The sequence below is a fragment of the Aulonocara stuartgranti genome, assembly GCF_965226115.1.
Source record: "Aulonocara stuartgranti genome assembly, chromosome: 4".
In the NCBI taxonomy this organism is placed as follows: domain Eukaryota; kingdom Metazoa; phylum Chordata; class Actinopteri; order Cichliformes; family Cichlidae; genus Aulonocara; species Aulonocara stuartgranti.
This window is the reverse complement of record NC_138942.1, coordinates 14,947,711-14,973,059: the sequence shown is the minus strand read 5'-3', so window position 1 is coordinate 14,973,059 and position 25,349 is coordinate 14,947,711. Positions and strand designations below refer to the sequence as shown.

The 25,349-nt window shown below is 40.9% G+C and overlaps 1 protein-coding gene across 2 annotated transcripts in view; it reads right to left on the bottom strand.

The window, feature by feature from the left end:
- The window catches only part of prkar1b (protein kinase, cAMP-dependent, regulatory, type I, beta), a 66,492-nt gene that overhangs the window by 19,542 nt on the left and 21,601 nt on the right, over positions 1–25,349 (bottom strand). For both annotated transcript variants that reach the window (XM_082530812.1, XM_082530813.1), the window contains 2 exons: positions 6,835–6,896; positions 2,542–2,588 (listed from right to left, as the gene is read on the bottom strand). In XM_082530812.1, coding sequence (XP_082386938.1) covers positions 2,542–2,588; positions 6,835–6,896 — 109 coding nt within the window. The remainder of the gene's footprint in view (positions 1–2,541; positions 2,589–6,834; positions 6,897–25,349) is intronic.

Genomic DNA, 25,349 nt, shown 5'->3' with positions numbered 1-25,349 from the left:
TACAGCTGTTTTGAGGTAGGAATTTAAAACTTTCTGCTATTTCAGCTACCCATCCAAAGACACTTTATCCAACACTTGGCCCACCATTCCCCCATCCCCCTTCAGTTTCCGGGCTGTTTGATTTTCTCACTAGGCTTGTCCCTAAGTATTTGATCCCCACTAAGCCCTCAGATGAGACCCTCTAAAATGCCCTCTATCCCTACCATCTCTCCATCAATCCCTTTTATTTTCTTTGTCTTGTCTTGTTAGAGTCATCCCTGTGATTTGGAAGTGATGGGAGGTCGGAAAGCTGTGTGGATTTGTTCGGGCTGTGTGTCATCTGAAACACACATTCTCATGATGCTTCATCACTTACATGTGCAGGAACACACATGCACAGCTCTACTGAGATCAACCACTGTAGCTCTACAGACAATGCAACCTCAGTGAGACTCATTCAGGCTGTCTCTAGGGCTGTTACGGTTTCAGCTGTCGACACACTATCCACTATCTTGTTGACTTAATAACACAGAGAGAGGCAGAGGGAAGCAGGGTTTATTCCTCTCTGGTGGTTGTTGTGAATTGCCAGAATTGTTGCAGGCCATTATTCATGCTCTGAGTAGACCACAGGGGACTCATCCTTCACTATACAGTGGCATGGCTTCAAAGAGATGCAGAGTGCTGACTTTGGTTACGTCAAGCCTAGAAGAGCAATTAAATGAACACTGAGAAAGAGTTACATCAGAGCATACAGGTAGCATACAGGCTTTTTAACAGTCCAGTCCTCAGGTATCTCCTGACCTATGAGTCACTGTTTCATCCTCACTTTTGTACATGTGGTGTCATAAAGTTTCATGAACACTCTGTTGCAAATCCCGGATAGACAGAGCTGCTTTAATACTTGAACGGGAGCAAGAGTGAAGTTACTCCCAGTCGGGGCTGAGATGACAGAACAGAAAAGTTTGATTAACATGCTGTCTCTCACAATAAGTGAATTTTCAAGAGCAAATCGCATGTGCCTGTGAATAATTAAAGAACCAATGAATCAAATTTACTGGAAGGGTTAGATGAGTCATGAGTTTGTTTCTCTGCACAAGCCTGCTGCCCATACAGGTAGGTGCAGCAAAAAATCTGCATCTGTTTGGCATGATGTAATTAATTTCATTGCCAAATCCACTATAAAAATAAAATAAGCTTTCCTTTAAAATGACTGTTAAGGTAAGTAATTTCAACGATTACCCAAATAATTGTGATTAAACAACTATCAATATTTAATTACAGCTACCATTTCTTTGCCCTGATAAGATCATCTTACATTTTGGCATGAAAGCTGTAATTTCTTTAGCGGTGCACGCATATAAATACAGGCCGTAAGTGAGGAGATTTGAGTGCAGACATGGAGGGGTGTTTACAGTAGTGGCAGTGGTTGTCAGCGTTCAGGCAGTTTATGGGATGCTGGCAGATTTACACCCCAGCTTAATGAGAGACATCTCCACACTTTAATAACCTCGGCACTGATCTTGAAGCAGTTTAGCGCCTGGGCTTTGGCTGGGAGGCAGCAGCTGTCTGTAGAGATAGAGGGGTGGATGGCACGATGGTGATGAGGTGAAGGCGACACAAATGAACACGAGGTTTGGACAGGGGTGAGGTTGAGGGTAGGAGTGCAGGGTGACAGGGTCCTGGCTTTGGGAGCGTGTGGTGTCAGTCCAGAGGAGACGACCTCCGGCAGAACAAAAAAAGATGCACAGACTGAGCAGATGCAGATGTGGACTTAGATCAGATCAGAATTAAGAAATCTTAAGAGGGAACTTTATAAGATTAAACAGGCAAACTTTGTCTTGATTGTTGTAGACAGATTTTTGAGTTTTTCCAGATATTACCAACTATCTTTGCATCTAACGTGAATATAATCTTGAACTACATAAACAACCATGGATCCTTACTCTTACACAGGAATCTAAAAATAGCCCCACAACTTATCAAATGATATTTGACAATTCACTTTCTGAGGGTTCATTGCTACACCATCTTTCTATCAAGGCACCATCTCACTACTCCTACACTTACTTCTTCCTGCTCAGGTGGGTCAAACTTCAGCCAAGCTTGCCAACCTGCTTCTCTCCTCTTGCCCACTGTCTCTGTGCTCACTGTTGTAAGCTGATAAGGTCACTTCCTGTTTAACTAGCTTCTGTTTTATCTCCCTCCATTTAACTCTATCGCTCTGTGTCAGGCTTGCTAAGACAAAAGATCTCTCAGTTTGTGTGCCTCTCACAGCCAGTTCAAATCTATAGCAGTGCACAGATTGTCATCAGAGTGGAAGAGACCTTTGAAGAGAACAAAACATAGGGGCAATCCTACAACCTGCCCATTGTTAGAAGGAAATTTTATCTCTACGTGAGTGAAGAAGGCTGGGTTTTTCTACTGAGTCACAATCCTTCTTATAGACTACACATGAGACAGTAAATAAAACCATACTGGAATCCCCTTTAATTTAAATATTTTGCTTTGACTCATTCAAAGTACAAGTAAGAGTGTACTCTAAATGTGCTCTGACCCACTTACGTCCACTTCGCCTTGGTCAATCACATAGAAGTTGTCTCCTTCATCACCTAGAGGGGAGAAAGGAGGAGAAACACAGGTGAGCACAGATAAGACATCAATACCTGCTAGCTTTAAACCATTTAGAAAGCTTCCTTTACTTGCTTTTTTCCCCTTTTACTTTCACCTCCTGTTTATTTCTCAAATGTGGACTTTTTAACCAGTAAAAGGTGTCCCTATAATGTTTTCTTGTAAACAAATCTAGTTATGTTCTTCACAGAATGTATCCTTGAGGCCAAACAAACACATTGCTTCATTAAAAAAAAAAAAAAGATAAGCCTCTTAAAACTGCTTACTAGCATGCAATCTTCTCTCCATCTCTATCATCATTATCGTCCCCTGCAATTAAGTGTGACACTTCGCTTGTGAGCGTCCTTGTGCATGAACACAAATAAAGAAAAAGAGAGCATATTCATAAAAAAGTAGTGTTCAAAGAGGTTTAAAAACTCCATCAAGAACCTTTAAACTAAAATTGAAGCATTATGGGATTAAAGTATTTTTGAAGCCAATTCACACAAATAATTTGAGAAACTTTGGGGATTTGTGAATACTGGAATGTCTCTGTTTGGTTCTGGGCCCTCTCCGAAAAGCCAAAGAAACAACAAAAAAAAGAAACTGTTGGGTTTCTTGTCTGGATGTTATTTTTGTTCAGATCTTCAATTACCTACTTCAAGCTTCAGGGCACACCCAGCGTCAAAAGTGCTACTGCCTTCTCCAGAACGCATATTTCACTGGGCCTGCCAATATATTTGTGATATAAGGCTCTCACAAGCAGAAGAGTGCAACTGCAGCAGTGTTCATTACTGGTTCTTGGGTGGCTTAATAATGCAAGCTCTGAAACCAAAGTGTCTGAGCATGCATAGCTAGATCCTTCTGAAGTGTAAAGAACAGAGATCCATAGTATAGCAACCAACCACAGCCAGCAGCTTAATTTATTTAGTTCCTTATATTAAAGAATACCGCTTGTTATATTTACAAAGCTTGGAACTAAATGTGCTGTCTGGTCTGATGTTGTGTCACTGATATAAGTGTGGTGGGATTTCAAAGCGAACAATAACCCTCGAAGCGAGTCATGGGATCCGGATGGTTAATGTCCGTTAAAAGCATCTAGTCTGGAGATAAGGCTAAAAAATGGCAAGTGTTCCTTTAATTATGCTATCCATTACATAGGGTTCAGGGGAAATTATTAAAAAGGACTGATAGCCACAAACATGAGCAGCGCAAATCTCTCCCCACAACTCCAAACTGCAAATGCAAATCCATTCAGAGGTACATACAGGTAATGATGCATGAGTCCTGATGACACAAGTATGCATTTGTGTGCATTTAGCAGATACAAAGTGAGCTTGTATGTGTGTGTGCTTGTGTTTCTGTGTGCATGTTCACCTAAAGAGTTGAAAGGCTTAGAGCACCCCGTGAGTAAAGTTCACAGGAGTTCACACGGCTAATTAATACTGAGTGGAGGGGGCTCGTTAATCATACAGCTCTATTTGTCACACAAAACGCTCCTTGTCTATCTGAAGGTCTGTCCCAGTGGAAACCTCAGACACACACATATATACACCTACTCACAACCTGCTGCAACCTGGCCCTTGGCTATCTCCCTCTGTCTGTCTCTGTCTCTCTCTTTCATCTCATCTATCGGTCTTTCAGTTCCCTCTCACTGTGTCTTTCTTTTCTCCTGCTCTTCCTGTCTTTTATCACTTTGGTGCCCAATCCTTTGTTTTGCATCATTTCCAATCCCTCTGTGAGTGCAAGCAAATATTTGACCATAATGCGCACACACAGAGACACACTCACACACACAGGCTTTGTTTCAATACAAGCTATTTTAGGTGTTATGCTGCGACTCGAAAAGGACAACGCTGGTTGCATCCTCAGTCTCTCAGGTGCTTTGTAAACACAATGTCAGCATTAAAGTAAACATGTCCATCATCAAGTTGTTTTCATCTTCGAATATTTTTTCCCTCATATAAAATTAGTAGGGCACCAAGGGCAATACTGCTATTCTGCATTTTTAAAGAAAGTGATCTGGATTTGATTCTAATTTTAATGCCATCTTTCTTTGATCGACTTCTACTTTTATGCAAAGTTTCATTATAGTCTTTGCATAATCTTGCTGACAAACAGAACAAGAATCAGCGCTGAAAACATCTTATTACTATTAATTGAAACAGTTTATGTCAGGAACAGCGGATGAACTTCTCTATAAGCAATATATTACAATGAAAATAGCTCTATGCTACATTTTGCATGTTATAATACAGTAAATCACCTCCTGTTTAAATCCCACTCAAACCTTACAGTCAATAACTCCCAGCTGTGTCTAAACAGTGTGTGAGTGGTCAGTGGCGTGGTTGGTTTCTTGATGGTGTACAGTAGTCCAGACGTTAGCAATGACATCAGCACTGCATATAGTGTATACCACACTCTATAGTGTATATAACAATGGACTGTCTGGGACTGGGACTAGGGCCCCCAGAAAAGTTAGCTAGACTTATTATCACCAAATTAGGACTGATATACTCCTGGATGCTGTCTTAAGAGAAGGTGGGAGAGACTGAGGGAGTGTTTGTCTAACACTAGCAGTTTTCCTGCACCTAGTGTCTGTATGAGTGTGTGTTTGTAAGGCATGCTCCACACATGTAAACTATGTTTTTCTGAGCAGGTGTGAACATAATATTATCTAGAACTGGGAATTTGTGTGAGAGAATGTTTGTTTTCAGTGTTTTAAATATGTGATTAAATGTGTCCACTTCTGTGTTTGATAGGAGCTTGTGTGGAGGAGCGCTGGAAAAATACAGTCTGGACCTGCTGATCTGTGTTCTGTCAAAGTCCAGGGATGCCTAGACTAAAGGTTTTGATGACTGCAGTTAGGCAGAGGAGAAAGACCTGGCATCTGGTGCAGACTGAGGGGAATGTTTGAGTGAGGCAATGAGAGGAAACAGGAGGGAATGTAGGAGTGGCAGAGGGAAAAAAAACAGGGGTTGCAGCACAATTGTAGTATTCTTTAAGATAAAGTCATCGAAGGTAATCAGTGAGAATAGCACTTTAATTGTTTCCTTTCCATTAAAGTGGCTAAGTCCATCAAGACGATGTAACTCCTGACCATGGCAGAGCATTCCAGCGTGTCAAAGATGGCTACAACCACTATGACATCACCAAATGGTTAATCTTGAAGCCTCGAGCTGAGCGTTTTGGCTGTTATAATTCTAGTGCTTTGAAACCAGATATAACAAGCAAGAGTTGAATTTGAGAGTGCAAGGTAACGCCACCCTGAAGCACAGCCTGTTCCATTATCATTTCTACTGTACTTGGGACCAGAATGAATGAAATGAACATCATTCAGTAAGACTAAGAAATACATTAGATAAGTGTTTACTAAGGTCAAAGGTCAAGTGAGCAATAAGGGTGTTCTTTCCATGGACTTCTATACAAGTGTTCTATACCACTGCTGGCCATTAGAAAGAATGTAGGCTTGAGGCACCTTTGCACTGGCTTCTCTTTTCAGACCTTTTACAGATTGTGAATAGATACACATGGTCATAATACACATTTATCAGGTATACCTGTCCATCTGCTTAGGGTGGTCTAAAACTGCAGATCTACTGGAATTTTCCTGCAGAACCATCTATGATGTGTGAGCAGCAGTTGAAAATGCCTTGCTGATGCCAGAGATTAGAGGAGAATTGCTAGACTGCTTCAAGGTGATGGGAAGGCAATGGTAACTCAAATAACCGCTCATTACAACAAAAGTATGCAGAAGAGCCTCTATGATGGACTACAACAGCAGAGGAAACTGAGGCTACAATTACCACAGGCTCAACAAAAACAGAAGATTATAAAAAATGTTACCTGGTCTGATGACTACTGATCTCTGCTGTGACACACAGCAGCAGGGTCAGAATTTAGGGTCAGAACAGTAGCACACCTTTCAGATGTGTTGTCATGGGAGATTTTAAACATGGCTGACAATCTGCAGCAACTGTGTGATGCCATCATGTCAGTATGTCCCCAAATCTCTGAGGAATGCTTCCAGAACCTTGTTGAGAGGAGCACCTCTGAGTGCAAGTTATGACGCTAAAAACCATTTAGGTTTCAAATTGAATCTTTTTGATTAGAATTTAAGGATTGTTTTTGTTCACCAGAGGAAAATAAACAGTAACATATTCCTGCTATAATTAAGTACGTAAACCAAGGTGGATTTTGCTCAGCAGGCTGACTTTAATCTTCATCTCAACAAATATCCATACAGACCTTGCTGGATAACTGTTTCCCCTGCAATATGGGTGACCGGGAACATGGCATCAAATATGTCACTGGAAGACAAAGAGAAAGGAAAAGAGAGAGAGTTAATAACGCATACCTGCTATTATGCTACATTATTCCACCAGTTTTCTGAATTGTTTGCTGAGTTTAATGCCCAAATATACAGTAAACACAAGACTTTTTGTGTAGGACTGGCATTATGGGAAAGACAGCAGCCATCATCACTTTGCAAACTCGATCAACAGGCAGAAAAGGCCAAAGAGACAAGCATGGGAACTCTGGGTGACCCCAATACACACTCAAACACACAGAGAGAGAGAGGGGGAGAAGCTTGCACAAGACACATGAATCTGAATGTGTACACAACTGATTTCTTTGTCCTCATCCATATCCAGCCACACACCCATTATTTCTACTTAGTGCCATCATAAAGAACACATTTATGCCAGTTATAACACACAGTTTAGTCCAACAAACCGACCACAGTTTATTTTATCATCAGTCTACAATATTGTACTTTTTTTTACTCTCCATTTCTGAAATTGTTCATTGCCATTGTTACTACTCTGTTACTACTGGTGTTTATTTTTGTTAAGTAGAAATACTAAACACATCAGAATATTATCATCACATATAAGAATTAAAACATTTCAGCCCCATGTGCCTCTTTACATTGGACCGGTACTGTGCGCAGGCTTAACAATGACTGTTTTGTTTCAGCCCATGATCAAAGCCCATATCTCAGAGTGTATCTTCCTTTAGAGACACTGAGAAAACAAACAAAGTGATGGCTGTGTCTAAGCACTTAATTTCTGTTTCAGCCCACCAGGGAAAGCGCCTGTTAGACTGTTGCTAATCAGGCTGTTTAAATGCATGAAGCCGCAAAAGCTCCACTGCTGGGATGTGTTGGGACAAGAGAAAACTAAGTATCCTTCCTCTCCTCCTCTCTGCCTGCCTCACACCTTCGGGGTATATTTATCTATCTAATCAGTTGCATACCACCCCTCTCATAGAGAAACATAGGGAAAAAAAGAAAACAATAAAAGAGGGTCAGGCATATCAAAGACATACAAGGCCTGCTGAGTGAATGTGGGACAAGTCAGAGCCCATTCTCAGTTATGTTTGTGTGTGTGTGTGTGTGTGTGTGTGTGTGTGTGTGTGTGTGTCACTGAATGTGTGCACTTGAGCCAGTCTGTCTGCATCTAAGTGGAACGCTGCCTATGAAAACACACAGGTTTGCGCAAAATGATGTGTGGGTGTTGAATAAGTGTGCACTCCTAACAGTGCACAAGACTACGTAGTACTTGGAAATGAAAAGGCTTACACAGCCAAACTTACAGCACACTACAAACATTAAAAAAATGTTGCTTTGCATAAACTTTGCCATTTTAAGAAGAAAAAAGAAAGTAACATAGGTCAACAGGTGTTGAGGAGAGAGCTGAGGATGTTATTGAGTGGTTTGGAAGTGAATGGACCTGGCTGGTATTTGTTATGTGACACTGAATAAAAAGCAGACTTAAGAAGATGGATTTGGGCCAACTTCACCCACAGGTAGGCTCGGTGCATTGCAGCTGGCCACTGACTCACTCATACTTGAGGACAAGCAGCACACACAAGCACACATTCAAATAACACACTTACTCTTTGAAGTCTGCACGCACAACTAAAGGATGCCACACCCCCATACACCATAATGACGCATGCAACCAATCCACTCACAGACCCACAGTTGTGCAATTTGCCCACTGATACAACAATGCAACAACATATTTTCTGATGAACACTTGCATACTGGCACTGTGACGTGACACGCTCGCTCAAACACTTTGATGATGATGATTAGTCAGTCAACATCTGCACGAGTGCCCTCAACTCTCTTTGCATCTGTGGCCACCTGTGCTTGGCGTGGACTGTGTTTATTCAGGGAGCTTTTGAGAAGTTGGTTTGAGGTTATGTGCAATTTATATTGTGTGGCTTATGAAAATAATTACTTTGGAAAATGCCAGGTTTAACAGTGTAGACCAATTTAGAGGCATTAAGTGAGAAAACATGGAGAAAGTGCTGGAAGTACTCAAAACTCAGAACTTTTTAAGTTTTGACAAAACTAGGCACATAAGTGGCATCATGGTTACATTCAGCTGTGGTGGTGGTGATGCGTTGTTGATCACACGGGGCACGGCTAAGGAGGATGGGCAAGACTGGCCCACACTGCCACAGCAAGAGGATCAAAGGCAGTAAACTTGAGTTTACCTAATTACACTTGACCGCCTCTCTCCATCCACTCAGTACATGCATCAGTGAGCGCAACAAAGATGCATATGGAGGTAATTACTTCCCCTTGTCTCTACCCGTCTCTCTTTCCCTTTCTTCGTCCATGTCGGTTCCTGCTCGGTTTTTCTCTACATCTCCCATCTCAGTTACCCCTTTCTTCCTTGTAATTCTCTTGCTGCCCCACCCATTTCCCCATCTCTCGGTCTATCACCCCCTCTCTGCGTGTCTCAAATGAAGTGATTAATCTTGTCCTTTCCGCTACCTGTAGCCCCTCTGACCTTATGAAAAGGCAGAGCAACCCCACTAACAATGAGTGTGCTGTTCTGACAGAGACAGATAGAAGGAGAAAGAGGCAGAAAGAGACCCTGTAGACTGTGACGGGCCTAGGAAGCTCACCTCCACCCAATGGAGGGAGACAAAGCTTCTGTCATGGTTGAGCTATGTGGAGATTCTTCCTTAAAACATACACACATGGATAATCATTCACTCGTCCATGTGTACAGTGTTAAAACAGACCAAAAATTTCATTCATGTAAAAACCCAGATGTTAATTACGCTGGTAACACTGTCACATTAGTTTGATCTCATCTGAATTTTTACCATATGTCCAAACACACACACACACACAAGTCATGTGCAGCTGACATCACATGGATGGCACATTGCCCATATGTGTCTGTTTGTAGTGCCAGAAGCAGGTGGAGATGACACCTGTGGAATAATGTGAGCATAAAAATAAAGCAGCAGTTCAAGTTCAAAGCAGGGACCACTAAGGCCAACAGATCAGCGCTTTTATCTAACAGCCTGCATTAAGCTGTGTTGCGCTGAATGTGAAAGGTTGCAACATGTACGCACATTGAGCATGTGAATTCATGCATGTACTGTGTACTGTACATGCAGTTGTGACAGGAAAAGCTTTTACGCTCCTTCACCCTCAGACATGCCCTCAAAAGTTCAGCAACAGCCTATTATTGTTCTCAAACACCCATAAAAATGTGGTTAGCTTGGAGGGATTCAGTCATTAATAAAATAAAATTAAGCGCTCCTTGTTGTAGCTGGACTGCTTGTTGTTCTTACAGGTTGACAATGACAGACTCCCTCTTCGCTCTCCTCTTCCCTCCTTTTTAATCTCTTCTACAGCCCAAATGTTTATTTGTTCAGCAGCAGACATCTTATCTTTACATTACTACATCAACACACAGCGCTGCCATTATACCATTAACACCAAAGGCCTCTTTAGGGGCACGGCATGCCGCCATGTCTTTGTGTTTCTTAATGGGCCGCAGAATGTTGAGTTACACAAGTCCTTAATGGGGAGCCCATCCAGTATGCTCTTTGTCTGGGTAGGAGAGGTTTTGCAATATCTGAAATAATCAACAACTCCACCACATACGGGAACTTCCCTGCTCCAAGTTGCGTCTCAGCTTGGCAGCAATGTGCCACTGGTTTGGCTGTTGCAGCGTTCATGCTGTAAGTGCTTGAAGGATTAATTTCCACTGCCACAGTTGATAGTAATTCAGACTGCTGACTCTGGCAAACCAGAACAATAGTCTTTGTTTTGCGAGTCTAATCATTTCCATTATATAAGCAATGATCTGGGGATACCAAATGTACACTGGCAATGAAAGTTAAAAAATGACTTCCTATGGTAAGACATGTTACAGCCTTTAAGATGCAAGTGAAAGCAGTGAGATGGAAATGCACCAGAGACAATGCCAACATCGTTATTCAGGTTATATGGCTGTACTATCTGCAATTTGGCGTCCAGAACAAATTTCTTCTTCAGGGACAACAAAGTAAAGTAAATAATGTATGCTGCGTACATACTAGTCAACAGAAATTAAGCCACCAAGGGGCAGGTTGCTTAGAATAATACACACAACTGCTCTGAGTTGGCAGCTCAGCCAACAGTCAGGATGATGTGTAAAGCAGGATATTCACAAACATGATCATATGCATGTAAAATTTACGTTTTATAAACACCATGGTAAGCTAGAAAACCGCTCTGTGAGGCTGACTAAGCATTGTGACATTTAATGTTAGGCGCACACAGCCAGCGTTCCTACCATTACCTTTGACACAATTACTTCTTTAAAAAAAGTACAGTTCATCTGTAATTACATCAACATGAAAGCACATTCCCTGACAACAAGCAACAGTATGAGAGAGTGAATGAGAGACAAAAAGGAAGAGATGAGGAAGGATTAATCATAAAGCAATGAAGCATTCAAGGAGAATATTTATGACATAAAAGCTCCAAGCACGCTCCCTTATTCATCACGAAGCACCACCAGCAAGTGGAAGAACCAGGTCATGCCAGCTGCTGCCAATTTCTTCACACTGGCCTTGAGACTCCTAAGGAAACTGTGTCTTATTTGATCAAAACAAACCACAGATATCTCCTCCAACCAAATCAAAAGTGTAATGAATGGCAGTACAAGAGCAGGCTAAACATACTCAAAGATTTTATTCTATTTATAGTATAAAAGTTACACTATAAGTAGTATAGTATGTAAGTGTATATTAAATTTAAAGCTATAATACTTAAACATAAAATTATATGCAATGTTGAACATTTCCACTGCAATTTTAACAATTATTTTTCAATATTTTACACCTACTGGGATGATTGGACCTGAGTACACACGGAAACCTTGCAGCACAGCACAGAGGTGGTCCCAGCCATTCATGCATGGACATAACAGGTCATGGCTAGTGGCAATGAGCACTTAGGGATGGTCAACAATGTGGGAGAGGAGGATGCCAAAGGCAGATGACAGGGGAGAGAAAACCTTCATTTTTTCTCTCCATTTCTCCATACAATTTAACAGACTAATATTTTTATTTTAAAGATCTGGTGCAGTCTCACATTCACATGGTTTGAAGACTCAGATAGCGTGCAATTTAAATAGTGGAAACCAACAGAGGCAACGCAGTCCACTGTGTTAAACTCACACCTGGCTCCACAGGTTTACAAGGGGTGTAAACGTGAATGCATCCTGTTGCTTAAAAACGTAAACGTGTCCCAGTATGTACACACTAGAGAATCTAACCACCTAAGGGCCAGTGCATTTATGCTGGTGATCTGGTTGACCTGCAGACTTTTACTGAAATGCTGATGAAGGAAACTGCCATTTATGCACCCTGCACTGATTGGACCACCTCAGAGAAAAAAAGAAGGGGTTGAAGACAGACTGTTAAAGTCTAAGCATGTATTTAGGCTCCTAAATCCAATTTATGTGGATTTAAATGTACTCAAATGCCATGGTAAGGCAACATGATTTAAATTAGTTGTGTTTACTTTTTACTTTCAGACATGTTACACAATTTGACATTTATTGACAGTGTAGGTGAAGTACAAACTGAACATCAATGTTACTTTATAAGAGCAAAACTTTTCTGATTCTGAACTGTCAAAAACATACTCGGCTAGTGAGCAAACTACACAGAGTGTTTGACAAACATGTGATATACAAAGTGCCATCATGCAACTGCACTGCTCATGCTTTGGATCCAATCCATTGAAAACTACATTTTTATAACAGAAGTTGTGCATTAGTCCAGTTACAGAACGAGGACACAGCAGAGGAAACTACTGTAAAATCCACCTTATACAACTTTAGACCCCAGCAGTCATTCTCCCAACTGACACAAAAAATGACAAAAGGAACAAATAAGTAAGAGCCCATGTTACTATGGTAACAGGGACAAAAAGCCAGTCTGGAGGAAAAGTCTAACAGACACAGTAGCTTTCCTTAAACCTTTGAACTTAATTGAGTCAGTCAGATAAAATATCAGGTTTAACTGAACTGGAACTGGCGCCTTAAACCCTGCCAGACTGTGGATGTCCATTTCAGATGGACCAATATGGCCTTATCACCTTCTCACATGCCTGGGACCTACAATAGCACCAGTTATTTCCTCTCACCTTATTTCTTCTTGCACAGCGATGTGAAGGTTTCGCGAGAGAAACCACAGAGTCAAGTTTCTTTATGAGTTTTGAGAAGCATCCAGCAGAAACAGGGAGTACCAGACAACTTGGGACTTCTACCAGACCAAGCTTAATCAACACCTTGTTAACACACTTGTTTTTAAATAAACATGCAAACATATACTCATATACGTGCTTACAAACCCTATTTAACGAGAATTTCCAAAGGTCTTAAGAGCTACGAGTGATAATTGTGTAAAAGTAGAGCAATCTCATTTCCCCTCCATTACTGCTGCTTCAAACGCTCTCTCTCCCAGCACGCACAGAGCAAAGGTATACACACTCGGGTTGTTATCAGGAAGGTGAGAGCCAGTGTTTCATGGCAGAGGAAGAAAGAACCAGACTTAGGAGAAAGAGTAAGAAGTTGATGGGAAGATGTGAGAAGAAAATAGGGTGTATAACTTTGGCTGTTTCTTCAATGTTAATTTATGCCCCAAACTTCAAAAAGTTTATAATTGTAACTTTTTTTTATTTTATTACAGGAAAACGCTGAATGATTTCCAGGGGAAAGTAGCAGTCATATATCAAATGCTTTTTCTCCTTCTTTACTGCATCTTGTTTTCCAAATCTGAGCTGGATTAAGAAAATTGATTAAAACTTAGCATTCGATTAAATTTCTGACTATATTGGTAGTTTTCTGGTGGCACTGGAAGAGAATTCCTGGCAAACTTTTAATGGCCCACTGTGTGTATTGTACTGTGTGTAAATGTGACAGGCTGTCTTGCAGGCATACCTTATGAGCCAACACATACCACCTGCTGATGCAGTCATGATGTCAGCCTAAAAACATCAAACTTGTCCAACCCTGCTGCCTCGCCCTTTCTCTCTTTTCCTTCCTGGATTTTCTCAGTATACCAGTTAGGCTACTGAGCTACTGCTACACTGTATTAAAACTTATTTTCTCCCCTGCTTATTTTAACTAAGTTTCATCATCCTGTCAGTGCAATTCACATTTTCAGTACTGGATTTTCACACCTGCCTAATGCCCCCTTTCTCTGTTCATCGCCACAGGGCAGGAAAAAGCGAGCTCTTCCTCCACTTGAAGAGAAAAAAGGGTCAGGCTGAATCAGGTGCTGACAGGACTAAGCCTCTGCCTCTCTGATGTGTCTACAGGGTAAATGTCACTGGAATGAGTGAAAGAGAGAGAGTGAGCCGTACTCTTTTCCTCTCCCAGCGTGCACAGACACACGTAATTATACTGAATGCACACAAAAAATACAGTGTAAAGCTAAAATAACCCTATACATTTTGCAGAGAAGCCAAGAGCCATTTCTCTAATACTCACACACATACACGCATGCACATGTAATCTTGACATGTTGCCTAACATCAAAAGGCTCACCGCTGTCCTGCGGGCATGTCTTTTCCTTTCCACTCTCCTTCGCACTCCCCTTCCTCTGTCCCTCCCACCTTGCAGAAGACAAGAGCTAAAACAAGATAAGCATTTGAGAAGCAGATCAGGATGCAAACGGTCCTTTGTTGGGGTTTAAACCTGAGAGGTGTTTACACAACACTGCACATTACATATACGTGCTCGAACACATGAATGAAGTAGAGACAAAACTCTGAAAACAACCTGGGGGCCCCAAGCAAGATCAGATCACTAGGAGGAAAAAAGTAAAGAAGGAACTACTAAGGACTGAAGGACTGTGGTGTTTACCATAGTGTGTGTGTGGTTATAATTATCTACCTTCACAATGGGCAGTGAGGTCATGGTGCACTGGGTGCTTCAGAGGAGAGACATTCAGTAGCTGACATCTGACTGACGTAAGGCCTTTCCAGCTGTAAAAAGCGCAGCCACCTACCAACTTGTATATAATATGCTAAAACTATGGAATGCACAAATGTTAGACAATTATTAACCAGAAACAAACAGAACACTTCACTCGATACGAGTTTTCACTGAACTTTCCAAATAAGGAAATCATGTGTAATCAGAAATACTCATTATCCTTGATATCCTCCACTTGGTAGTGGCACTGTAGTTTAGTGGTTCACACATCTGCCTACCAAGCAAAAGATCCCCATTTCAATCCTGGGAGGAGACACAAATCCCTTTGGTTTTGTGGCAGGAAGAGCATCTGGTGTAAAAATCTGCCAAATCAAACATGTGGAGCGACCCGCTGTGGCGACCCCTTGTGAATACGGGAGCAGCTGAAATTGGGTTTCTTCTGCACTCTACTTGATGCCCTAAATTAATATTCCAACTTTTCTGTCTTGAAGCATTCTGGCTATCAAAACACCAAATTCAATGGAGTAGATACAAAATGTTCTTTCAACCTAGAATTTATCAACACTAAAAGGAACCCAAAAGTGAGAGAGAGTACATGCTGACATCAACAATTTAAAAAATAATACATTTGTCAGTTTAGGATTCTGTCCTGAAAATTGACAGGAAATTGTATGAACCATTCTCAATTTTTATTATCAGTGTTTTTCCTGTATTAGGAACGGATATACTCTGTTTTTCTCCTTCTATTCCTCTCTCTCAAATAAAATCATGTGAAAAAGAAAGTTTTTAAACTTTATGCAAAGCTGTAAGTACACTGTTACTGCTTCCATGGGAATAAACATGGTAAGTAGCAGCCAGATGCTGTTAATCAAATGCACGTCATTAACTGTTCATCAGCAAATGTGAGCACCTCTATAAAAGCAGACATTTTGGCAGTTTGCTGTGCTGGAGCATTCAGGTGTGCACCATAACCTTCCCAGGAGTGGACGTCCCAGTAAAAAGTCAGACCGTGCAAAGCTAAGAGAAACTGCAAAAATCCCAAGAGCCCCATCTCAGACTCTACAGGCCTCAGTACAATTAGGGAGAGACTGAACAAGTACGGCCTGTTTGGAGGATCTCCAACAGAAAGCCTCCTCTCGCTAAAAAGAATATTGCAGCAGAGCTTGTGTTTGTAAAGCTGCAAAACTTCTGGAACAATGTCCTTTGGACAGACAAGACCAAAATTGAGATACCTGATTATAATACACAGCATCAGGTTCGGCAAAAACCAAACACAGCATATCAGCACAAACACTTTGAACCACAGAAAGCATAGTGGTGGAGGAGTGATGATATGGGCTTGTTTTGCAGCCACAGGACCCGAGCACCTTGCAGTCACTGATTTGACCACTAACTCTTCTGTATACCAAAGTATTGTAGAGTCAAATATGACAGCTAAAGCCGAAATTGGGTGATGCAACAGGATATCACATAATTTTGGCTAAAAAAAGAAAAAATCATGATGTTGAAATAGCACAGTTAAAAGTTCAAACCTCATCTGGACTGAAATGCGGTAGCAAGAGAGCTCTGCATGAACGAATGCCCACAAACCTCAATGAATTGAGGCAATGTTGTAAAGAAGAGTGGGCAAAAATAATGTAAGAGACTGAAAAAGTCATACAGAAAACAGTTGCATCAAGTTACTGCTGCTAAAGGTAGTTCTAAAAGCTACTGAATCATGGGTCGTACTTTTTTACAGGACTGCACATACAGATTTGTCTTCATTTCTGCCCTTACACTGCTATACAAGATACAGTCTTGCAAGCTGTAAATTGATGACATGCAACAGATTTTTTTCAAGTACTCATTGTGTACAAAAAAGCAATTTTAACACATCTTAAATCATTAGAGGAAAATATTTCCTAAAACGATAAACCACTGTACTGTGGCTTAAATTATGCTAAACAACCTCTATGAGATGTCCCATACTGTAGCTTATCAAGCATGAAAATGGGCCAAGTGCATCTAGTCTAAATAAATCTCAAAGAGAGTGACACCATCAAACCAATGAAGAGGTCATGGGAGAATTAACACACTATAACAAGACTGTTGTCTGTTCCTGTGCACTGGAATCTATCGCACTAGCATAGACAAAGCAGACGGGATGTATACAATAGGAGGCCATGGGCCAACTGAGCCTCTTCTGTAAGGCGCTGGGCTGCTCTGTCACAATGTGGTGGTCAGTGTGTGGGCAGTATTTTGGGAATGGCTGAGCTATAAAGGCACTGAAGGGTTGCAGGAACATCATGTCCACACAGCAGGGGCAAGCACTTGCTACAGTGACATCTACAAGCCCACTTTTACCCTACGAATGTGTTCACATGAAATGAAACCTGACACTGTGCACAATAATAAATGACCTTAGGTACTGTTAATCATTATGGTATGCACACAGAGGCCTAAAAGTGCCAACTTCTTTGGTCCTCTTCACCACTTATCAGCCTAATTTCATACAGAGACACTGCAAACAACTCCTTGCTTCTTCCACTGTGGACATTTGATGTAACTGATGCTCAGGTCCAAAATATAACTGTTTTACTTTACTCCAGCACAAACGTGGATATGCAGTAATGCATTCATGCATGAAAAGAAACACAAATGCACAGCCCAAATTTGTTTGTTTTGTTTTTTGTTTTTTGTAATCATTACGTACATGCACACAAAAACTCCACACACCTGCAAACACACAAAAGACATAATCATACAAACATCCTCACAGTGATGTTATAAGCAGATGAAAGGGCAGAGAAGAATTATGCGAGTTGGAAAACAGTCCTGCACAGACTCTGGGGTACATCTTGGAAGGAACACAGCTTTCTTTAGACACCATTACTACTCTATTACTCACTACTTTATGAAGAATTTGATGAGAATTGGATGAAGTGAAGGATGGAGAGAGATGCCGGGTTGGAAGAGGCAGCAAGGGAAAGGTTGGGGAGACAGAGAGAGTATGAGAGAGGACAGAAGTTTCCAGCTTTCTGTGCGGATGACTGTGTTTAACTGTGTTTGTGCATGCATGTGTGCACTTTCTGACGTGCATAGCTGGATGTTTATCTGCGCTAGCATGCAAACAAAAAGCCTGGCTGATATGGACTTCCTACGAACTATATGTTTTAGTGTGTGCACTGTTTTTGTATGGGCATAAAGGTGAAGTTGCCTCAGCTGAAGCAAAGATGTGATATGCTGGGGGAGGTGAGACTAGCCTGCTAGTTTGCTAAGGGTTGGATGGTGGTGGGGATGGTTGGGGTTCAGTCAGGCCTGCAGGTCTCCTGTGGTGAGTGACCTCATCGCCTGGCCCCTGGTATTGTGGCAGCAGCACAAAGCCATGCAGGGGACAGATAGAAGACTACACATGAATGTGGGGGAGGGAGTGGATGTGAGTGTAGAAGAAGATGCGAATGAGCCTGCATGACTGAGAGAGGGAGCAAAACAGGAAGAGAAAAACGTAAAGACAGAGAAAGTAGTGAATTCTGAAAAAGGGGGGGGGGGGAACGGAAGACCACCAGGCTCTCAGGGAAAACAAGCATAAAGACACACAGAGTGTCAATGAGGGGACCAACAAGACAGGAAATACAAACACATTCAAACAAACAGACTAAACAGCACACAACACAAACCTGCTAATTTGTTCACACTGTGTACTGCCCACCATAAAATACAAATCATAGACACAGTCAAACATCCTCACTTTTCTTCACCCGAACACACAAAGAGACACGTCCTCACAATCATGGGAAAAGACACGCAAAGTCAATGGGATACTTCCTCAATAGTTCTAAAATCTTGAGAAAAAGAGATTTGGGTGTGAGAAGACTCCCACACAGTCATCCACGTAGCACGTTATTCTACATCCTGTTTACCCTACACTGCCCGGAAGTCCGCTAGGGTCACCTAATACAAGTGTGCATGACTATAGGCAGGCACACATCTTGTATGTTTCCAGTACAACAGGTGTATCTGTTCGAGGAAAAAAAAGCAATGAGCCCAATGACTGTTATTACCTCTTTTATCTCTGTGTGGCAAAAACACCCCCTAGGGGCTGCAATGTGGTAACAACATACTCAGCTTCACTAAGTGGATGCTCATGTAGGAACTGTGTAGATGAATTGTGTGTCACATTTTAGCAAAACACCCTATGTAATTTTAGAAGCATCTTTCGTGTATAACAGATATTAACACACTGTAGCACGAAGCCCAATTTCCACATCAGATCAGCTGAGCTATCAGATATGACGATGACAGTTATGATCATCTGATTAGGTCAGACAGTACACTATCTCCTCTTGCATCCTCTCCGTTGCTTTGTCCATTCACACGGGCCTTAAATAAACTTCCGCTGGAACACAAGAGGAGACAGAGCTCCCTGAGGCCCTTTTAGTGCCTTTCCCTCTGCTCTTGTTTATATGTTTAAGTTTTCTGTCGCTTGCTAATTTATCTGTTAGTTTTTTCACTTCACACAGAGTCTCTCTTTCTCTCATACACACACACACACACACACACACACACACACACACACACACACACACAGAAAAAGACTGCCCGTAGACTAAAGATGTTCCCTGTCCATCAGCAGGGGCTGGTTGGGAAGGTGCAGAGGTCAGGGTTTAAGGGCCAAAGGCCATCTAATGAGTCACTTCATCAACTCATTACTCAACTAGTTAATTTGAGGATTAAAGCAGGCAGGATGAAGTAAGCACCACCTCTTTACAACCGTGCTCTCCCCCCATTGTAACCTTAAATTTTAACTGCTATTGTTTTGTTGTTGTGCATGTTGTGCTTCTTGTGGTTAGAAGTAAACCAGTTTTAGTTCTGGAGTATCATTTTGAGGTTGTTTTTTTTCCCAGTTTCTGGTTCTCTACTTATCAGAGATAAAGAGCAGCTTTTGCTTGAATTACATTCAGGTCCTGACCTGAGAAGATTTAACAACTCCTGCTAGCAGATGGCAATGTTATTTTAAAATACTACAAACCGTGCCAAGTCAGCTAAAGAAATGGGATAAACAGGGTTTCCTCATGCCTGCCAGACTATTTATGTGGATAGTAAGAGAGCATGGTTTCTACTATGTGCACTGTCCCCGTGAGAGCATTTTGTGGTGTGAGGGCATTGCACTAATGGAGGTGGGCAGGAGTAGACAACCTGAAGAGTCTATTTGTGTGTGTTTTGTTTGTGTAAAGGGAAATATAAAACGGGCTCCTGAGATACCCCTTTAAGAATTAATGTGATTTCTCTTAATTGTTGTTCTTATACACAGGAAAGTGGGAGGTCATCAAGGTCGTTTAACCAGGTGTGCAGAAAAAAAAAAAAACCCTGAAAATAAACAGGCCAACATTAACAGATAAATGGCCCATTGCTATCAAAAAGCTAATTTCAAATCATAGCTCTTCAGGAGGAAGTGTGATAAGAAAAACTTGTTTAAATAGCCAACAGTGCTTTGATTTACTATATTAAAAGACTGCCTCACAATGGGCATTTAGCTGGAGGAAGTGTTGGGAAGATAGGCTGGCAAATGAGGGCACACCTGGATAAACAGGCTGTATTTACATGCACACTGTACTGGCACATGCATATACAAGCGGTGTAATCTTGAGTGGCTGAGACCATATCCAAATTGGTGCAAAAGAAAGTATGACCTGATTCTCTTATCAAACCTGATATTTTCCTATTTAAACATGTAATCTGAAAAATATTCTAATCTAAGTGCTGTAAATTAGCTGAAACCAAAACACAATAATCAGACGTAGATAGTAAGATAAGATGATAGTTTCACTCAATACAGCTCCAGCACTGACGTGGCCTGGTTTGACTGACTATAATGTGAAACCATACACCTGCTCCTTGCTAACCACATGTCCGTTTATAGGGACGCATCATAATGAGGTCATTATGGTACCTAATGGGTAGCAAATAGAGGGGTCTGACCATGAGCTAGCTGGCAGCAACGTGTTCGAGGTTTAGACATTACTTTAGAGACCAGCCAAGGTCAAAGAGATAAGCACATAGAAGATACTCAGTTTTTATCAGTAACAAAGCATTCCTGACTTTGTACTTCATTCAGACAGGTGTTTCACATGAATGCTATATGTACAGGGTCAACATTCTGACACTGCATTAAAAAAAAAAAATCTGTCATAGCAGCGTTAGTTCACTACCCTCAGGTGGCTTGGATCCACTCCTCAAAGGTGGCACTCATTTAGAATTGGTCTCTCGGTGCTCCCAAACACTGCTCATAATATTTCAGTGGGTTAAAGCAGAGTACAAAGCTAAATTAAGATGTTTCCAGCAAAAAGCTGCATTTTGATAGCGGGGAGCCTTGCTATAAGACGTATGCTGTTATTTTACACAAAAAGGGTGTTGCTCAGAATTAGACTAATGTTACATTTATTTAGACAAGAAATAAATATATATAACATTCAAATTTTATATATGCACAACAATACAAAAGAAAAAAAAAAGTAAGATAAAGAAAGAAAGTTTCTGCTAGTGCTGAGACACTTGTAGATGTTACCACACACCAAACACAGAATTTATAAAATAAAATCATAAGATCATAAAATCATCATAAAAAATGTTTGAACTTATTTTAACTACTGGTACTACTACTCATCAATCGGCCCAGCAGCGGGCTTATTTTACAAGTGCTCTTTAAATAACTGTAACTCCTTTTTGTACTAGAGACAAAAATCAAGCTTCATGGGGATTTTCAGTGTTTCACGGTAGCACAAAGCATTCACAGGCGCTGCTGTGTGAACACAGACAAAAAAAATCAGCTGCGCCTACATTTTACCATGTGTGCTTCACATTATTTTACCCCTCAATCATTTTGGGCGAGGGAGAAAATTCAAATAGTTCTTGAAAGATGAGAATTGTTTTGTAATTTTCAAGCTAAAATTACAAAATAAGTTAAGGTTGCCTATATGACACTTGGGTGATAAACCTTTCAAGAATTAGTAGCAGTGTGGAAACCTCTTCTTAGGAGGGGAAAAAGGCAGTGTGTATTGATGAATCCAGTTTTGAGATTTCTGGAATTAACAAAAGGGTAAATGTAAGAAGACAAACATGATGGAAAGTGTGAAACACTGCAAAATAATTCAAATCAAAGAGTGTTTCTGGGATCTTCAGGAGTTGGATAACTGCACGTGTGACCTGTGATTTGCCAGTGTGGACTTTCCTCTATAGTCACATAGCCTCAGACGCATGGGGCACTTCAGGAAAGCGAAAGCAAAGCACCCTTGACATGACAATAAGCCCTTTGAAAGACTCTCAAATCAGGCTGTGACAACACACATTTTCAGGTTATGCAGTTTTCTGAGTCCAGGCAGCTCAAGTGCATGCTATTATTACAGTGAAATTTAAAGAAGCAGAAGCATCTTCAAAACTGTTCCCTGACTTTTAAACAGAACTTAGACCCCTTAGAAGATGAGCATAAACATAAAATTTCAATGATGAAAATGCAAGAAAAGTGTGTATTTCTCTTTAAATCCTCTATTTAATAACACAGAAATGTTTTGGTGTGTTAAAATCTGTGAGGCCGCAAAACCTGTTATGGCTCCTTTTCCAGGCATCTGAGGAAAGATTGACTGCATGCACCGCACAAACACATGGCTGGTGCAGCTCAAAAACTTTGAGGTCATGAAGGCTGACATATGGAATGGTGTGTTAATCAAAGAGTCCATGCTCCCAGCTGGAGCAGACACACTGGAAAAACATTCTCACATGCATGCTGGAGAATGCACTTGTAACACGTGTGTGTGAATGTCCATGTGTCTGTGTGTGTGTGCATGTTTCTCATAATAATGTAAAGCCTGTCAATTTTTGCAGTGATGGTGGAGTTTGTGAGCCGGGTTATGCACGTGTGTGTGCCTTTGCCTAACCCTGGTACCCTTTTCCAACTTTCTGTGTAGTTTATTTAAAGAATTACACATATTTAATCTAAAATAACATATTATTACTAAATTCAGTTGTTTTGGTTTAAAGTGGATCTACTGTATTATACAGTTAGATGATCATATTACACATGGCTAAAGTTTCAAATAATGAGGTCAAACAATGTATAACTAATTCCCTTTAAGCCAGAAGCTCAAACTTCCCTCTAAACCTTTAGTTTCTGGCTACTTTTTTAAAATGGTGATAATAATGATTTTCTTTACACTGTCAAAGAGGGGAATATCTTTAATATGGTCAGCTCCATGAAGACAGCAGTCTTGTGCACATACTGTTCAAATCTTCGGTTTGAGACTGGCAGCCAATCAGAAGTACGGGAGTATGGCATTTAGGAGCTATAACGGGAGGATCAAGACTCTGTACAGGAAAAATAAGGATTATTGTGCACTGTGAATCATGCAAAGTCCCAAAAAAATAAAAAGCTATCTCATGATTGTAGAGCAGTAAGCGCAAAAAGAGCCAATGACATGTCTCTTCCCCTTTAATGCTCCAGTATTTCCTTTTCTCCCTTTACATGTGGTTGGGGAGCTCTGCACTTCGGCAATTTTAAAACCAGAATGTCAGTGACGTAGTAGCTCATCTGGCTCATGACATCCGTCATAATTCACAGGTTATTGCCTGGAAAACAACAAATGTGATCTTAACTTTGAGCACAGCTTTGACTAAACACCCATTAGGTAATCACTGTGTGCAAGTTTGATTAAATTTTGTAGGAGGAGAAGCAATTTGTCGGAATTATGGATGGATTTCTCATTGGTCCTTCTGCCAGACAAGCTGAAAAGAGACAAGACAAGTATCTTTTCTCTTGCCATTCTTTGTGAATACAGCAGACACGCAAACACGCATTACCCTGACATCTTTAAAAAGCTTGGAATGAAAGCTGAGGAAGCAGACATTTACAAAACAGGATATAACCAGAATGCTGACCACAACCTGGCTCCGTTTCAGTTTAAGTAATATTTTTCTTGTCCCAAGATGCCCTCCTGCATCATTGTCCTCCTGTCTGGCTCATTCCTGTAATTATACAGACCCATCTCAGCCCCAGCAAAAAACAAATAGACTAGCTTCACTGGTGGAGAAAAAAAAATGAAAACGCATGAGTTATAATGCTTATAAATCTAATACAATCAGATAACCTTTATCTTAATCGGTGTGCATATCCAGACATAAGCTTCTAGTCTATTCAGTAATATATAATCTGAGAAAGGTCAGAAAGTGGCATGATATATGTTCATTAACTAAACACAAATGTCTAATGTTTTAATGCATACAGCATACACAAAACATATTTTTCACCGTTTCTGGCTACACTCTGTAAAATGAAATGGAAAAGACTTTTAAAGCACCATATGTGTGCTTAACTGCTATAGAGAATCATTTTAAAAGGAAACATGGGAATAAAAAGTATAAGGCATAAAACAGCCCTGTCTACAAGTGTCTGTTACTAAGCTTATTAAAAGTGACATGCTCACAGGGCTCAGCACAGTCTCACTGAATTTCTAGAAAGTTATATGAGACAGATAATGGATGAGAGACAGGATGAAGGAGGACAAGACAAGGGGAAAATTGGCCACAAAAAAAGCGATGAGAGGAAAAAAAGAGAGCACTGGAGAGAGCAGCAAAAAACAAAGAGGGCTTCATTGTTTTTGTTTTTACTCATTACTGAAGGGGATGATAGCATAATATAGTGCTAATGGGGGAACAAATTGTGTGGTGTTCGGCTTACATAACTGCTGAGTGACTAATCACACAAGTTGTTTCCTTGACACACACACACACACACACACACACACAGCTATCAGCACCTCTTTTTTTCTCTCCGCTCTGTGCCGCTCACACGCTCACCTCCATTTCATGGAGGTCTCAAGGAAATTATTGCACAAAATAAAATAAAAAAAACACTTAAGATCAAGAAAATAATTATAAAAAAAATGAAAGGAAAAAACATTTCACATGCATAGCCCTCCCTGTAATATTAGATGACCTGATACATCGTGATGATGAGAAATACGCCATCAGGTCAAAAACAGACACATAACTTCAGCATTTGTGTATTTCCCCAGTTTTCCTACCCCATTAGACCATATGTGCATGAATGGCTCAATGTCTGATAAATCAAATGGACAGCTGTTTGCAGAACGAAAGGAGAGCTAGAAAGACAGAGTGAGAGGCAGAGAGGGGGCGATGTAGTCGGACTCCATCTGCTAATCTGCGTCAGTCCAAGGCAGTTCTGGCACATCAAGCGAGGGTGATGTACTTTACTGTCACTCCATCAATGCCAACAACAGAAGGCACAAACAAGCAAAAAATATTCTTCACTCTGAAGTTCAGTTTAACTTGATTTTATGCTTTGATGCCTGTTTGTAAAGGAATGTACAGTCGTCTGGTAGATGACTGAGGATTTTATGGCAAACCTTGCCAATGAGAACTTGTAGTGTACTCTAAAGTGACCAAGTCATGTGTGCAGGCCTTCTGCTTGCTTTGCGCAGCGTTTCATTAATGCTGCAAGACCACATTGGGCATAGATCA